At 44.4% G+C, this 18,479-nt stretch overlaps 1 protein-coding gene across 1 annotated transcript in view; it reads left to right on the top strand.

Moving 5' to 3' along the window:
- MATN2 (matrilin 2) overlaps positions 1-18,479 on the top strand; it is a 169,292-nt gene that overhangs the window by 141,469 nt on the left and 9,344 nt on the right. Inside the window, 8 exon segments of the mRNA XM_070477357.1 lie at positions 3,192-3,314; positions 4,500-4,622; positions 6,838-6,960; positions 11,709-12,122; positions 14,904-15,056; positions 16,540-16,611; positions 16,946-17,080; positions 17,457-17,555. Of these exon segments, the coding sequence (XP_070333458.1) occupies positions 3,192-3,314; positions 4,500-4,622; positions 6,838-6,960; positions 11,709-12,122; positions 14,904-15,056; positions 16,540-16,611; positions 16,946-17,080; positions 17,457-17,555 (1,242 nt within the window).

Raw genomic sequence — 18,479 nt, 5'->3', positions numbered from 1 at the left:
TGAGTGACTGAACTGAACTGAACTGAACTGAGTGTCTCATTGGGGTTTCCCTGGTAGCTCAGCTGGTAAAGAATCCGCCTGCAATGCAGGAGACCCTGGTTCAGTTCCTGGGTGGGGAAGACCCCTGGAGAAGGGATAGGCTGCCCACTCCAGTATTCTTGGGCTTCCCTGGTGGCTCAGTTGGTAAAGACTCTGCCTGCAATATGGGAGACCTGGGTTCGATCCCTGAGTTGGGAAGATCCCCTGGAGGAGGGCATGGCAACCCACTCCAGTATTCTTGGCTGGAGAATCCCCATGGACAGAGGAGCCTGGTGGGCTGCAGTCCACGGGGTCACAAAGAGTTGGACACGACTGAGCGCCTAAGCACAGCGTCTCACTGTGCAGAATATTTATTCAGCTTGTCTCCTGAGTAGTCGTGGACATCTGGGTTGTCTCCCACTTTTCATTATTACACGCGATGCTGCTGTGAATGACTTGAAAGTATATCTCTCCATATGGTGCCAGGGTATCTGCAGGAGAGGATCCAAGAAGTAAAGCTGCCAGGTCAAAGTTACATTTTGTACTTTAGGTAGATACTGCCAGATACCCCCTCCAAAGGGGACGTCTCCCCTTAGTATGTTTGAATTTTGAATCATGGGCCCGTTTTGTCTTTCCAAATAATCTCTGCAGGTGACTGATGTTCCCCTGAGATTGAGAACTATCACTCTATTCTCCTGATCAGATGCCCCGAGTGGCTAAGAAGGGAAAAGGTTAAAAACCCAAATTCTCTACATGCTTTTAAAGCATGCACACAACATGATTTCCAAACAGCTATTAGTACAAAAGCCCAGGAGAGCTCAGAGGCTGGCCTGGGAGCTCCCAGGATCATCTGCAGCCAATGATGAGGATGCCCCCTGAGAACAGTGCTTTCAGGCTCAGCGGGCTCCCGATAGAGGAAAGCAGTGCCCCTCTGCCAAGTACAGACTCATCCGGCAAGAGCCTGGGGGGCCAATGACCTTTCAGGATCCCTGTGCAAAGACTCAATCACTCTTCAAAACTGCAGCCTGAGATGATGCTACAGGGACAGGACAGGGCATGGGGGATGCTCCAGAAAGAAGGGGCGTGCTCAGGAGGGCCTGTCTGCATTATGGCTTGACAAGGCTGGCCTGAAAGAGTTATAGCTATTGTATTACATTGGAAAATGGAGTATTCTTAATATAAATTCATGGTGAGGAAAAAAAAAAAAACCCGCTCACCTCCACAGCCAGCCGGCTGTCTATATTATGGATCACTCAATTGTATTTCCACTCAACACTACGTGAGGGATTACCCCAAGCCATCGAGAAATGTTCTGCATCAATAATGAGTCTAGATTGTGCCCGGAGAAGTAAGTCATGTTCTGAGCAAAGAGCAAGGGCCAGCTCTGCTTTGACTCTCGTCTGCAGCTATAATTTTAGTTGATACAACGCTTTCCCACTGTTCAGATTTTGGCGGCCCTTCTGCCCAAACGAAGACAAAATTCCCTTCATGTTTGGAAGCTTACTTTAGAGTATAGCAACGCAGTGTAGCAGGGGAAAACATGGGATTTATTATCAGAAGATTACATTTTTAATCTGATGCTGTCACATATTAGCAACTGATGTTGGCAAGCCATTAATCTTCCCAAAGCATAGTTTCCCTGGCTGGTAAATGAGAATAACAACAGCTGCTTTAATTAACCCATAGGGTCGTTCTCAAGACTCCCCTCCAAGAAAAATACTGCAAAAATGCCTTAGAAAAAAGCGTATGGTCTGTGCCTGGCTATATAAGTGATTATGTGCTTTGGAGCATTCGTTTTAAAACCTCACTTCACAGCCACTGTAGAAATTCTGCTCCATCTGAAATGATGGTGTTGACTCTCAGAATTATGTTTGGTTCTTAGAAAAAGTCCCTTTCCATCTGTCCTCAGTATCAAGCTTTAACACAGCCTGGTTTTTACCGCCTGCTGTCACAGAAGCCGCCCCAGCCCCATGGATGGCGGGGCCATTCTTCAGTTGCTCTGTCCTGTGACCTCAGGGTCACCCATGGCTCTTCTGTCATATCCATGTGAAGATGGACTCTTTGTATTAGCCCATCAGCAAAGCTTGCAGGCTCTGCCTTCAAAGTCCAGCCACGGTCTGACCCTCTCGCCCGCCTGTCTGGGCCACCAGGGTCAGTGCAGTGACTCTCTCCCACTCTCCCTGCTCCAGGCTCACCCATGTCCTGTTCTGTGCACAGTGGTCCTTTAAGAAAAAAGTCAGTCCGCGTGACTCCACTGCTCAGAACCCTCCAGTGACCCCTTCTGACTTAGATGCAACCACTGCGTGTGACTCCCACGAGATCTGTCCTGGCTCATCGCTTGCCTGGTCCCCTGATCTCCTTGCCTTTCCTGAAACCTGCCGCACCCGCTCCTGCCACTGTTTGTGGATGCTGTACTTCCTTGGGTGTCATTCTTTCCAAACACCACGCGTTCACTTGTCTCTTTCTCCAGGGCTCTGCTCACTGTCACCTTCTCTGACATGGCGAGGAAAATAATCCCTCCGCATGCCCCAGATCAGCAGGCCCTCCCCATCCCCCTCATCCTGCTTTTCTCTGTAGCACCTTTTTCTGACATATACATTTGTCTGTCTTGCCCCTCTTTCCTTCCGCCCCTGCCACCACATGTAAGCTTCACAAAAGCAGAAACTTGGTTTTACTCATTGTTACGTCCCCAGAGACTGGAAGAGTGCCTGGCTCAGAGAGAGGGGACTCATGAATTATTCCACAGCTCAGTGAACAAATGAATGAATGAATGGATGGATGGACGGATGACCGAAGTAGGACACATACATGCATACATAAGCGGATATGCAGATAATCATGGTTATCTAATAATCTGACATTATGTTTACATGATAATCAGTTATGTGGGACTTATTTTCTAATATTTATAGGCCATTTCTATCTCTCCTTTTCTAACTTGTCTTTCCGTGTCTTTTGTTCATTTTTCCTACAGAGATGATAGTATTATTTTATGTGCTCTTTATATATTAAGACATTTTGCTCATAGACATGCTTTCTATTTTGAAATGTGCCCTGTAGGATAAAGTATTGCTTTCATTTAAGGTGTCTGAAATATCTTAAAAGATTAAAGAAGTCACTAATGTATGAATCATTTCCTTCTTCTGTTTCTTTGTTTCCACTTGGATTCTCAGAACTGGACGCTTGTGCTTTGGGCAAGCACGGTTGTGAACATTCATGTGTAAGCAGTGGAGACTCTTTCGTGTGCCGATGCTTTGAAGGGTATATACTCCGTGAAGATGGGAAGACCTGCAGAAGTAAGTTCTTATTGGAGTGTGTTCCCATTATTATGTCTGATCTCTGCCTGAAATCCACCAGCCTGATCTCTGTGTAAATCAGTTGCTCTCAAAAACTGTTGCCACAAGACCAGTAAATGTAATGTGGGATCCTAGATCAGAAAAAAACCGACATCAGGTTGAAAACTAAGAAAATGTAAATTAATTATGGGCTTTGTTTGATATTACTGTATCAGTATCAGTCCATTCATCATAACAAGCGTATCACACTAATATCAGATGTTAATACTAGTGGACTCTGGGTATGCGGTTTACAGGGAATCTGTGTACTATATTCTCAATTTTCCATAGATCTCAAACTGTCCTAAAAGAAAAAGAAAGCCTATTAAAAAGAAAACAAACAAATGGACATGTGACAGAAGTCAAAGCCAGAGCCACAACTGAAGGTGACATGCCCTGTGACAGGAACAAGAGGCTGGCGATGTGCTCTCCTGGAAGGATGTCCAGTCTGAAATCTGATTCTCTCAGCTTTTAGCGCTGCCATTAGTTAGCTAGGCAAGCTGCTTAACTTCTCTGAGCCTCTGCTTCTTTATCTTTAACAATATTGTTGCTACTGTTTCTGGTGGCACAAATCCCTCTTAGAGACCCCCTTTTGATGAGGCCATACCTACATCTCAGAAAGCAAGGTCTTTTCCATAGGGCCAAGACACATCTCCGTCAAGTCAAAGGGGAGTGGGTAACCCCGAGCAAGTGATTCCCACCCTTGTCAGTCATTTTCTCAAGCTTCTCAAAGTACTTTACAAAGAGAAACTCATATTGATGCATTTGAAGAAAAGATGGGTATCTGAAAGTATTACTCTCATTTTTCATAAAGGAAAGGTAAGCCTGCAAGAGGTTAAGTGATTCTCCAAAGTCACGTTGTCAGGGAAATACCTAAAACTAGATTTCAGCGTCACTAATCCAGATTGAGGTTTAATCTCCTAAGTAATCATACCAGCGCCCGCGGAAGGCGTTTTCACGAGACACTGATGTAGGTGCTGGTAGAGGGCGGTGGCTGTGACAGTGAGGAAGCTCGGAGAGTGAACCCGAAGGAGAGCTGCTGAGCTCAGATGGCCGTGGAGTCCAGGGGCTGAGAAGGATGGATCCTCCCGGGTGAAGCCCAGGGAAAACTGACGTTGGTGAAGTGTTTAACTTTGCTGTCCTCAGGGAAAGATGTCTGCCAAGCAGTGGACCACGGCTGTGAGCATGCTTGTGTGAGCACTGGGGAGTCGTATGTCTGCAAGTGCATGGAGGGATTCCGGCTGGCCGAGGATGGGAGACGTTGCAGAAGTAAGTCGCTTCGACTCAGGACAGTTAGAGAGCTTCGTTTAACGTTGGAAGTTTTCCGTTATAGTCAGTGTCACTATTCTAAGTTCCTGCCTTGGATGCTCTGAAACTGTTGTGCTCGTGATCAGTCCACTGGACCCGCAGCGCTTCAGGAATTTCTCAGCCAGAGTCCTGGGTTGTCAGGCTCTTCGCTGCTTTCACTTTCTCCCAGTTGTAGCCCCTTTCCACAGGAGTCGTGTGGATGCCCAGAGCCTCGCAGAGTGCCTGGCTAGTCATTGGAAGGGATTAGAATCTGGGTCAGCAATCGCAGTGAGGGTCAAAGCATAGTTGTAATGCTTTTGCTTCTTGGAAAACTTTGTAAGTAAGGGCAGAAGGTGAGAGAAGGGATGAAGGGTGTTTTTTTTTTTTTGGGAGGGGGGTCTGGTTTATCCATTAACATTTACTTCTGTGGGTCACTCAGAACAGATTATGAGAGTTTTCTTAGAAGGTATATTGCTCAGGGTTCTCCAGAGAACCAATGAAATGTATGTTTGTGTGTGTGTACATACATGTGCGTGTGTGAATAGATGATAGATCAATAGATAAGGAATCTGCCGGGCAGGTTGGTGAACCAGGGAAGAGCTGATATTGCAGCTCTAATCTGAAGGCAGTTTGGAAGCAGAATTCCCTCGTCGGGGGAAATTCAGTCTGTTTTTCTCTAAAAGTCTTCAAAATAGGACCCACCCATATTATGGAGGATAATCTGATTTACTCAAAGGCTCGTGATTTAAATATTAGCTCATCTAAAGAAGTACCTTCACAGCAACATTTAGACCAGTGTTTTATGCGACAGCCAGGAGCCATAACCTAGCCAAGGTGACGCATAAAATGAACCATCACAGCCCTGAGAGGGAGAGAGAGGGACATGTGAGCTCAGTGAAGTGCTCCATAGACGAACGTGGGGTCAGGATTTCCACCCCCTGTGAGATTCTGAGGTGTTAACCCCTACTTTGGGGGGGTCTTGACATGGTCTACTTGTTTTTGTGATACTCTGCTCCAGTGGGCAGGATGGTCCTTCTTTAGTTTAAAAAAAGAAAAAGACTCAGCTGCTGTGGAGGTTGACTTGGGGGAATTTCATCACAGATTCCTGAGATAACTTGCAGCTTCCACAGGTCAACACGGAGGGGCAAAGGAGAACTCACTCCTCATTATGCCCCCGGGAGGAGGGGCTTTTCTGCCTGTAGCAGGAAGTTCTATTTGCAAGACCGATTCCTGGGATGCCCGTGGGTCCATGGCCTGACTCTGCGGGGCGCCCTTCACAAGGCTGTGTTTTGCCTTCATGTTGCGATGTCCTTCTGTGGGGACCACGGCTACAGTTCGGCCCGTTATGTCTGCCTGAGTCGTTCGTTCATGCTTCTGTTTTTGTAAGCATGGAACACATGTGTGCATCATTTCTACACTCAACATGCTTTTTTGCTCAATAGGGTGAGCTTATACAACTTGTACAACAGTAGGCTGAGGTTGTACAATTGTACACAAGGCTCAACTTCTTCCTCTGAAATTTGATTGCTAAATCAAATCCTCCCATTCCTCCTTCCAGAGGGATCTGTAAGTCACTGATTCCAATTTTGTAGGTAGCTTCTCGTCTTAGGGAGCTAATGACAGAAAGGAACCAGAGAACAGAAGGCTTTCATACTGTGGAGGAGGACCACTCAGGACACTTCCTGACTCAGCCGTGTCCTTGAGGGGCTGTGTGACCTTGGGCCACACTGTCAAACTTTGTTTCTTCATGTATCCATTGGGCATAACTACCCCTGCCCTCCTCTCTCCACGGGATGCTGTGAGGATTAAAGAGCTGTCCCTACTCTGAAGAGTCTGAAGTGCCTCACACATGAGAACTGTACATTAGACAATTGAAACTGGGATGTCTATGGGGAAAAATCAGTAGGGTGGGAAAATCAAACCTCAAAGTACATTGAACAATTCTAAAAATTATTAAGAAATCCAGGACACCTGATCACTCAGCTTACCATTCAGTTTCATGGAAACGAGAGATTTCTTAGAGGAGATTTCCTTTACCATGCCCTCTCCTGAGTATTAGACTGAAAGAGGGGATGTTATAGAGGAGGTTTGAATGGAGTTTTTAATGGTTTATTTCCATGCTTTGCCCTGACATGACTGTTCAGTCCAGCTCATTTCTACACTGATGGGGTTGCTTCACTTCCTATATTCCCCTCAGGGAAGGATGTCTGCAAATCGACCCACCATGGCTGTGAACACATTTGTGTTAACCGTGGTAACTCCTACATCTGCAAATGCTCAAAGGGATTTATTCTAGCTGAGGATGGAAGACGGTGCAAAAGTAAGTGATCTGAACTGGGGTTTTTTTGCTTTAATTTGGTTTGGGAGCAATTGTTTTTTTGGAGTATTTGCAGGAAGTAAATCCCTCACCTCTGCTTCTGCCATAGATATAAATGTGTATGCATAGACGAAGAATGGGGAAGAGAGCTTAACTGCATCTGTGAAAACACTTTTGGTTTCAGTTGACAGTAAGTTCACTGTCAGCTAAGAGGCTAGTGATCATAGCTGAATATCAGGAATGAGGGAGGTAAGATTTGTGCTCTTAAACTTAAAAAATAATATCTCTAAAGTGGCAGAAAAAGCCTTGAGTTATTTTATAATCTCAGAGTAGAGAACTTTCTAAACATGACATGAAACATTAAAAAAAAAAAGGAATATGTATAATGAGAGATTAAAGCTACAGTACATTTTTTGCCTTTTAGTTATCAGAGTTCAGTAAGTTTGATGATTCCTTACGTTGGCAAAGGTATGTTGTAATAGGCAATTGTAAGTTTATTACTAGGTGTCTGAACTGGTACAGCTTCTAGGAGGGCAGTTTGGCAAATATTTTAAAGGCAGTTCCTGCCCCGTCCTGGTGTGTGAGTGATTCCCTGGCCCAGCAAAGGGGCCACGTTTCCAGAGCTCTGAAGACAGAGCCTAACACCCCAAAGTATGGCCTCATTTCCACTCTAGCCTCATTGGAGAGCAGCTGCCAAGAACAAAGGCCGCAGCTCCCAGTACCTGGCAAACAAATGCGGGATTGCCTCAGGAACTGATTGCTTCTCTTAGGTAACCTCCGCCCCCAGGGTATTTGGGGAGGAGCTTCGAGAACAAGTTGGGGAGTGGCTGTCCTTCTATGAGACTGGAGAGATTCCACGAAAGAATCTGGATGTCATGGAGGAGACAGTGGTTCAGGCAGAGGAAGCCGCTGGTGAGATTCCTAGAAAGCTGGAGAAACAGGAAAAGAAACACTTGAAGACGGAAAAGACTGGCTGCCATTGCCGTGGCATCATCAGAAAAAAGCAGTGTGAGGAGTGTGAGGGGACAAGTGAAAGACCCAAAGAAAAGCCAAAGCCTCAGAAGGCTCCTCAGGAGGATGGAATGGAAGACCCATCTGTCTCCTCCTCCAAACCCAAGAAAAAGAAACCTTTTTCCAAGAAGCAGCTGGTTAGTAGTGATCTTGAAGAGACAGCCAGCAGTGGAAATCTTTCCAAGTGGAAGAAATCTTTCCCCAAAGAGGAACCAGTTAGTGACCCGAAAGAGTCAGGTAACAAGAGGGTCCCCAGGAAAAAAGAGGAAAAATTCTTTTCTAAGGGGAAGCCACTCCGCAGTGAACCTGAAGATGCTGCTGCCAGCAAAAGCAGTGACTCCAAGTGAAAGAAAAAGCTCTGAAAGCTATCCCAGGAAACATAGAATGGACATTTCCCTAGTGGGGTGTAACTTGCAGAGTTATTTCCCTAGTGGGCCATAACTTGTAGAGTTATTTCCCAACCATCCCCTAGAGCCCAATAAAAATAAAAACAAACTCACAAGAAAATAAATAAAGGAAGGCAGTTCCAGTTCTAGGAGTTTATGCCGCAAAGAAGTGCATGTGTTCACAAAACCACATATGAAGGAATATTTTGTGCAGTGTTATTTGTAGAGCAAAAATGGGAAATAAGTGCCTATTCATAAGATGCTGATTAAATAAATTATGGTGCATCTATACATTAGAATACTATACAGCTGATAAAAGGAATGAAGCAAAACTTGCCTGGTGGTCCAATGGGTAAGAATCCACCTGCCAATGCAAGGTCCACAGGTTCAATCCCTGGCCCAGTAGTAGGCTTCTACATGCTGCAGGGCAGCCAAGCCTGTGCATCACAACTGCTGAGCCCACTCGCTGCAACTGCTGAGGCCCGTGCTCCTAGAGCCTGTGCTCAGCAATAAGAGAAGCCACTGAAATGAGCAGCCCAGAGCCCCGCAACAAAGAATAGCTCCAGCTAGCCTCAACAAAGACCCAGCACAGCCAAGAATAAATAAATAAATATATAAAAAAGGAATGAAGCAGCTCTAAATATATCCTCAAGATATTTTAAGTGAAAAAAGCATGGTGTCGAGTGGTTTTTATAGTGCTACCATTGATGTATTTTGCAAAAGGCTCCCTCTAACATACTCTCTCAAGATAGACATCGCTATAGAGGTAGACATATATAGAAAGATATAGATAACCTTTGTAGTGTTTGAACTTTGTTCCATGTGCATGTAATTTTTTTTTTTTTAATGAAAGTTAAAGGATAGAGACAAAATCTAGAAACCATCATGGTGAGGAAGTTCAGTATGATGTCAAGTGAAAAATAAAGGAAGAAACTGGGGATCTATGTAGAAAAAAAAGACTCGAGGTACCTTTCAAATACCAAAGTGACAGTCACCTCATCCATTATTTATAGGACATCCCCCAAGCCCTGGGGAGAGAAAGGACATTGAAGAAAAGCCACAACTTGGTACAAGGACAAAGACACCTTGTCTCAGAGAAACTGTGTGATTAATTAGTTAAGATCATGAGCTTTGATCTTACGGATTTTCGTGGATTTGAACCCACTGTTCCTACATTTGCGTGACCTTGGAGAAATTATTTAAGTTCTCTGGGGTCTCAGTTTCTTTCTATAATATTAGGATAACACTTTACAGAATCGTCATAAGAAATACATGACACTGTGTGTTTACAGGTGTTTAGCTCAATGCTGGCACCTCCTCAGTGCCTGACAAATGATAGCCACTGTCATCCTCACCGCAGAGCTGTGAAAAGATGGGGCTTTGGTGGAAAGGCGGTGAGTTCCTTATCAGAAGAGGTGTTCAGGCCCTGGCTGAATGAATGGCTATGGAGATGCAGTAAAGATATGAGCAACAGTGGGGGCTGGCCCAGTGACCTTTAAAGGTCTTGTCCAAACCCGAATTTCTGAAACTCTGTGAAAGTTGAGTTCAGAAAGCAAATCACAGCTCTGTTCCAGTCTCACTGACTTAACCACCAAAAGAAAACATCCAAGGAAAGCTTGAGTGACCTTCCTGTAAATAGGTAGCCAGCAAGCCGGGCTGTCATTAAAGTGAAAACACGGCACCTCCCGCCCTGGTGCTGTTCCACTCCACCTAGGATTCTTGTCTCCTGCTGGAGTCGTCTGCTCCGCTCCCTGCAGGGAGGCTGCAGGTGTTCGTTTTATTCTCTAAGAAAATAATATATGAGGGAAAGGAGAAAATAGATTCGCTGCTGAAAAATTATTCCACTATTTCTGAAATCTGCTAGAGAGCCAGGTGCACACTCCCTGAGATTCAGGCTATGAATGTAAATGAAGTTCTGAATTGGCCATTTCCTCTTTCACTAACAAGAGGTCAATAGGTTGAGTAATGAGGACAAGCGCTTAAATGGGGAAAGAAAGGAACCCAACTCTTACAACATATATACTCAATTATTTTAGCATGTTAGTCGAGCCAAGAATAGAAATATTTTTGCATGTGTGTGTCTTTACTTCCTACTATTGCTGTACTTCACTTTCAAGTATTAGACAGCTGCCTTGAAATGTAAAAGAGAATGTTATATTGCATACTGTAGACTGTTTGAAATGAGATCATCCATTTGGGATCTGTAAATTTTTCTTATGCAGCCCTAAATAACAAAAAAATCTCTCTATACCCAGCTTGCTAACATATTTGCATAAAACTTTTACTGTCAGCCATCTGAGGTGCCTGGAAAACCTCCATGTAGGTAAAGAATTCACAGTGATAATTCATTTTAAACTTCAAACGGTCAATGATGGGGCCCTGGCGGTCCAGTGGTTGGGACTCCTGCTGTCACTGCCAAGGGCCTGGGTTCGGTCACTGGTCAGCTAGGTAGGATCCCATGGGCTGTGCAAAGGGGCCCAGAAATTTAAAAAAATGGTAAAGAGGGTACCTAGCGGTTGTACTACCAAATGGATACCATCCCCTTCGTGTATTTTGTCAACAAGCATTTATTGAACAACTCTTATGTGCCAGGTATCGGAAGTACAGAAATTGATGAAAAATGGCCCCTGCTGAGCAGGAACTGGTGGCCTGGAGGCGGGAGCTGACCCTCGGTTAGCCGGCCGCTGCACAGGGTGGAGCGCTGCGCGGAACACACGGGGCTGTGAACAGCGTGGGGAGGGGCTGTGTCTCGGTCACTCGCAGCCCCGCCTCGCTGACTGCCTTACACAAAGCAGGAGCTCAATAAACAGCTTTTGTTGACCAGATTAATCATGTGAGGGCTACACAGAGAGTAACAAACACAAGCTGGGTTACAGGGACATCTCCCTAGAAGATCGTGACTGAGCTGAACTGGAAGAATCTCCAAGTCTGTTGTGTGTCGGATGCCAGCCCTGGGGTGATATCACCCTCCTGGAGTAAACTTTTTGGAATCTTTTGGGGGTGCTATCAGACTCTGCAGGGTACTCTACACACAGTCCCTCTGAGGCCTGACTGCTGGTGATCTGGGGTACAATGTGGGTCTAGTTTCCAATTTGTATATCCGCCATGTGTTTTTGCTTGTGGAAAATACTATTTTTAACAATTTGACAAGTCACACATCAAGGCAACTGTGAACATTATGGTTGTTTCTGACTCTTCCAACACTTTCTGTCTATCCTGTGTTACTATCTAAAGAATAAAGGTAGCTCTCCAAAATAGTTATGCCTCCAGTGGAAGCGTAATTTTCTTCTCCTCTTGTGCATAATGATTTTTTTTAATCATTTAACCATTACAACTTTCCTTTTATTCCCGTAGGATGCACTGAAGGCCCAGTTGACTTGGTTTTTGTGATCGATGGGTCCAAGAGCCTTGGGGAAGATAATTTTGAGATTGTGAAGCAGTTTGTCACTGGAATTATCGATTCCTTGGCGGTTTCTCCCAAAGCTGCTCGAGTAGGGCTGCTCCAGTATTCCACGCTGGTCCGCACAGAGTTCACCCTGAGAAACTTCAGCTCGGCCAAAGACATGAAAAAAGCCGTGGCCCACATGAAATACATGGGCAAGGGCTCTATGACCGGGCTGGCCCTGAAACATATGTTTGAGAGAAGTTTTACCCAAGTAGAAGGGGCCCGGCCTCTCTCCACACGGGTGCCCAGAGTGGCCATCGTCTTCACGGACGGACGGGCTCAGGACGACGTCTCCGAGTGGGCCAGTAAAGCCCAGGCCAATGGTAATATGGGATGGGGGTGTGTTTTACACCACTCAGGGTTCAGGTTTCGTAAACTCGCTTGGTGTTCACATTGGGGTCCAGGGGCGCATGGGAGTGAGATTGCTTGAGGGGACAGAGTGGCTTCCTGTCACCCCAGTTACACACCTTTACTAAACTGCCACCTAGTGGCCTTAAAGGGACCCCGCAGGAGTTAAAGGACGCGGGGAGGAGGCCAAAGTCTTGTGCACACAGGTCACACCTGAGCAGTCGTCTCCTGTGATGATTTACCAGCCAGGCTGTGACCTCCAGAGCAGAGACTCAATCCTACATGTGTTGTTTAACCAGAAAAATAAACAATGCTTCCCAGACACTGGTCTGGTTGCTTTAGAATCACCCGAAGAACTGGATAGAAATAGATTCCTAGTAGGAGGAGCTCTTACCAATAGTTTTTTTAATTTTTAAAATTTTTATTGGAGTAATATACCTTTTTTTTTTTTTTTTAAGCAACGCTACCAGTGAACATACTGGGAGTACAGTAGCCTTAAGATAGTGAATAGTCTTGTGTTTGCAGGAGGCAAAAGTGAGCTTTTGAGAAAATCAAAATGTCAGACGAGATCATGACTCTTAAACTCTGTTGCTCAGTAAAGCTTAGCCTCTTTGAGGTTTGTCTGACTCCACGTATAATGCAGGGCGGACTTGAGGTTGCTTTAGATGTTTGACTATGTTGCTTTTGAGGTTTGACTATAGATGTCAAATGTGGCAGATGAATATGGCTCTTGGCAAAAGAAACCCCAAAGCTGGGATGGTTGGTAGACAGCTTGAGGGGCAGTGTCTGGAATCCTTGGGAAGATGGGAAGACCTGAGGGTTGTGAAGCAGTTTGCTTCAACGCTGCTTTCTTTAAGAACCTGTTGAGAGCACATTGCTTCAGCGGTTCCTATGAGGGGGAAAGTGTATGCACCAACTTTATGGACTCGGTGCCTCAGTCAGGCCTGGAATATACTACTTGTGTGATTAATCCTTGCTGAGTGAATGAACAAAGGATCAAAGTGCTGAAGTGCCACTGGCGAGTTCCGTTCCTCCTCACAGAAAGTCTGGTTCACATCAACCTTCAGTCACCCTCTTTGTGAAGGGGGCCATTTTACTGATATTGCTTATTTCACTCTTTATTTTTTCTGAGCCCCCAAAGCACAGGAGCCCCCAAAAGTGTCCTGCCTGAATCAGCTGGGTAGATTGTAAAACTGGCTGCTCACACCTGGTTTCCCTGCTTCTGGACTAGCTTAGCTGAGCTCATGTCAAACCCACCAACCCCTCTAGCCTGCATTCTCAGAATGTACTGGGGCAACACCTTGTCTCCAAAGACAGTGGTTAGTCCTTTTATTTATCTCATGGAAGCCAACCTACCTTACTCTCTCCCCGACTCAAATTTCCACAAATCCTCCAAAGGGGGTGGTGGGAGAAACAAATATATGCTTGGTTCTTGAATCAACACGACTTACCTGAAGTGACTTCCTCTGATTAATTTAATTACTCCTATGTATAATGAACACAATTTTAAAATAGTGGTTATCCTTTTTAGGAGACTGTGTGTAAAGTCACTGGGCTCTCAAACAAATATGCTGAACTTGGCTGTTGACCTTACATAGACTTTAGAATGAGGCACAATTCTTGCCTTTGACTTAAAGAGCCATTTTTATGCTTATTTTTTAAAAAAATTTAGTTTAATGATTTAGCCAGAGTAAGATATCTGCTGCAAAATGTTGAAAATCAAGCAGAACTTAAGTTCTTATTAATGTTTAATTTTCAAATGAAGAGGATACTGGAGAAGGGAATCTAATGATTAATTTTGTTTATAAAAACTTTTGGAACAATCTCATATGCCTGTTGAAATCTAAAGTTGATACTTGTGTTTGTTCTTTTCTTTTTTTTTTACATAGGGAATTTCCAGTGGTCTGCAGATTCTCCTTTTCAGCTTAGCACCTTCTTACAAGGCTTTATCCTCCCAAGAGGGGTGGGCAGAATAGTTTCATTTGGCTGCAGGTCACTTAAGGTTACTATCACACAAGTTACTATATTTGACAAGCAGAAACTAGGTTACAAGGTCATAAAATGACCCATTTCTTAGAATTCTCCCAGAAGAGATCCTTATTTAGTAAGCCATGAGATAGTGTTCTTTTTTACTTTATCCACAGGACTAATTCAGGGAAAGTTGAAGATGCGCTAATGAGCTTGTCCAGAGCTGAGCAGGTTGGTGGTGTAGTTCCCCAGCCTCTCAGTGTCTCACTTTCCTCTCCTGGATCACTGTCTTTTGCTCACAAGGCCAAAATAAAACTGGGGGAAAAGAAAGGGAGCTGACGTGGATGCCCCGCATCACACCGATTATTAGTATCTAGCTGGCTCCGAGTGCAGAACACACAACTTCCAGATGTTGGGAATACAACTCTCACTAATGTGTTGTTTTTTTTTTTTTTAAGTTGGCTTACAACGTGTATTAGTTTCAGGGGTACAGCAAAGTGATTCAGATCATACAGACATATTTTATATATGTGTGTGTGTGTATAAAACAGACAATAAGGTCCTACTGTATAGCACAAGGATCTATGTGCAGTATCTTCAGACTCTTCTCCATTATACAAGATATCGACCACAGCTCCCTGTGCTACAGTAGGGCCTCGCCGTCTGCTGTGTATATAGTATGTGTACCTGTTATGTGCCCGCGCTCCTGTTACCCCTCCCTTTGGCAGCCCCACATTGGTCCCTGTGCCTGTGTAACCGCCCCGTTCTTCATTTGCTTTGCACCTTAGGGATAACTATGTATGCTGTTGGGGTGGGGAAAGCCATCGAGGAGGAACTGCGAGAGATCGCCTCTGAGCCCACAGAAAAGCACCTCTTCTATGCGGAAGACTTCAGCACGATGGGCGAGATAAGTGCCAAACTGCAGAAGGGCATATGTGAAGGTACTGCAGGTGGCGTCTAGGGGAGACCTTAGCAGACAGAGCAGCGTGAACCCTTGGACGGGAAATTCTCAATCCGTTCCTTCAAAGTGCTCAGAACAGTGCCTCCCTCGTGGGCAGGGCCAGTGCTGTCTGGAAACAGTAAGCACAAAAAGCAGAATAGGGGAGAGAGAAGACAATAATAGCTCACACTGAAAATGAAAGTATTAGTCACTCAGTCGTGTCTGACTCTCTGAGACCCCCATGGACTGCAGCACTCCAGGCTTCCTTGTCCTTCACTGTCTCCCGGGAGCTTGCTCAAACTCATGTCCATTAAGTTGGTGATGCCATCCAACCATCTCATCCTCTGTCGTCCCCTTCTCCTCCCGCCTTCATCTTTCCCAGGATCAGGGTCTTTTCCAATGAGTCGGCTCTTTGCAGCAGGTGGCCAAAGTATTGAAGCTTCAGCTTCAGCATCAGTCCTTCCAATGAATATTCAGGATTATTTCCTTTAGGGTTGACTGGTTTGACCTTGCTGTCCAAGGGACTCTCAAGATACTATACTTATTAGCTATTATTAATAGCTAATAATAACGCTAATAAATTGCTTGAGCATTTGGTCTGTGCTGGGCAGTGTAGTCAGTGTTTTAACACACGGCATACTTAATCCTTACAAAAACCCTATGGAGATGATCATGTAACTACAACCAACCATTATATAAATCAGGAAAGCTGATGCATAATTTCAGGATACACCAGTAATTAGAGTGGGAAGGGATGGTAGTCCTTCCAAGCCCACTGATAAAAATTTTAAAAATGCCTCTTGCATGGACTGCTTCAGTTCACAGAACACCAGACTGCCCTTTGGAACGTAGATGTTCTTGTGTATAGGAGCCCCTGGTGCTTTTCTCCGGTTCACCGTTGTGCCGGTGTGCTTACATAGAGCAGTTCTCCCAGGTTTGTCTGACTCCATGTATAATGCAGGGGGACCGGAAAAGCAGTTCTGCCCGTTTTTCCTTTTATTCCTGTCCCAGGTTCAGTGGCCAGTAAAATCCCGGTCAAAGTGACGTGTCTTATTCCTCCCCAGGAAAGAGCACTGGGATGAAGGGGGCCAGGAAGGGAAGGAAGCCCTCTCGGATTTCTAACGCAACTTGATGTTTAGCCTCTGAGCTCTTTCATTTAAGTGGAGCTGCTGCCAATGCAACTTAATAACTGGACAAACTTTTTTCCCACTCCACTTTCTAGATGTAACATTTAGGGGGACATTCTTAAGAAAGAATATGCATTTAAGGGGTCCATGCTTCTCTTACTAGAGAGAACACCTCTGGAAGGTCTTGGGTTATTGGGGGTAACCACCTGCTTTTCTGAATTGGTGGTGTTACCGAATCAAACTTGAACATCCTGGGTGGTGGCAGGCAGGTAGACAGTTGGTCTGGGACCAGTTTCCTAAGAACACATGCACCCATGTAGACAACTGTCAATCTTCTGGTCATCTTTTACCTATCAGCTCTGGAAGACTCTGATGGAAGACAGGACTCTCCAGCAGGGGAACTGCCAAAGAGGGTCCACCAGCCAACAGGTATATTTTTTAAAAGCAATATTTTTAGAATCTTTGGTGGCTGCTTCCACCATGGTTTCCCCTAAGACAAATGAAATGTAAGTAAGAAACATTTGAATTACATTAACTATGGCTTTTCCCCCTCCATCACATAGGAAACATTTTACTCTACCCTTTTTTAGCCATAGTTGCTAAGAGCCTCTCTGCTGATGGTCTTTCTGCCATAGTATGTCCTAAAGTAAAGCTATGTACCTCATTCTAGGAATAACAAGTACCCTACCCTGACAGCTGATGGCTGTTTTATAACCACAACCATGTTAAACAGGTTTGACTTCAGTTTTCTTTCTCTTTACAGAATCTGAGCCAGTCACCATAAATATCCGAGACCTACTTTCCTGTTCTAATTTTGCAGTGCAACACAGATATCTGTTTGAAGAAGACAATCTTGCACGGTCTACACAAAAAGTTTTCCATTCGACAAAGTCCTCAGGTAATTCCAAGTAAAATATTACTATAAGTAGCTGGCTATCAGCCTCTCAACTTGCCAACAAACTCAGCTTAAGGGAGGACAGGAAAGGAGCAAGTAGGCGGAAGGTGGGGTGGGGAATAGAAGAACTAAAGAAAAGAGAACTAAAAAAATAAACTAGAAGAAACTGCAGTAGCCTTCCCTCAGTCCACAATAAAGGCCACTTCAGCAGTGGATGCATATACAGCTCTTTCCTGATATCTACTGGATCTGGCTGCATGGAAAAAGTTGAACATTGCTTTCATTATGGTTTCCTCCATGTGCTGATTCAGTCCTATCACTATGTGTCTGGGAAGTCTGGTGGGTTATAGAGGTGAACACTTTCCATCTGCTTTCTTAGGAAGTCCTTTGGAAGAAAAACAGGATCAATGCAAATGTGAAAACCTTATAATGTTCCAGAACCTTGCAAATGAAGAAGTAAGAAAATTAACACAGCGCTATATCCTTTTCTAATGTTATGCCTCTGTATGAAATGCAAAGAACACTATCAAAACCTCAAACATTTCTATATATGGGTATATATCAAATGAAGTCACTTCTATAAAGTCAAGAATAGTGAACTCCAGGAAAGGCTATTTCTTAAGCAGTCTGACAGGTGCTTGACAGCCGAGGGCAAGCCAAACTGCTGGCACGGGTCAAGCTATCTGTGGTTGGTTCTAGGAGGTTGAGCAGTAAGGCCGGTTAGCCAGTCAGTATGCAGAGTAAAGAAAAAACATGTTTACTTAATTCCCTCTCTGCTGGGAGGAAATGAAAGATAAATCTGAAGTGCATCAAAGATACAGTACATGTAGGCAAAGATAGAGATACAGATCTGAAGTGCATCAGAGATACAGTACATGTAGGCAAAGAATGCTGTAGAATGAAGAGGTTTCAAATTCTACCTAAATTCCAAAGCTCTCCTTTGGCCCCAAGCCACCCTGCAGCCACATTTGGTCAGTATATAGTTTCTAGAGGACTGGAGTTGGGATTTTTTCATTTGGCAGCAGAGAGATTTTATATCAGCACTCTAAGATGAGACATTCTACCAAGGGAACAGCAGGATCCAATGATTCATTAAAACAGTATTACAAATAAAAGGAATGCTTTGGGATGATGGAGAAATGAGATTCAGTGCTTTTATGCACTGAACACTCTGCCAACTAGTTTGAACTTAAAACTGTAGTAAGCTTACTAAAACTGCCTGATCTAGCTGAACACATATCAACTAGACTAAAGGGAAATGGTTTAATTCTGAACTATTTCTGTGCCAGTGGTTTATAAAGAACAGCATATAGCCATTTTCTTCATGAAAACTGGAAATATGCTTCATAAAGGAAAGCAAAATAATCTGACTGTGGTTAATCTAGATGATGAATCCAGGCTC

This window comes from Odocoileus virginianus, chromosome 15 (assembly GCF_023699985.2).
Source record: "Odocoileus virginianus isolate 20LAN1187 ecotype Illinois chromosome 15, Ovbor_1.2, whole genome shotgun sequence".
Lineage (NCBI taxonomy): Eukaryota > Metazoa > Chordata > Mammalia > Artiodactyla > Cervidae > Odocoileus > Odocoileus virginianus.
Note: the sequence above shows the minus strand (reverse complement) of the source record. Positions and strands in the feature narration are given on the sequence as shown.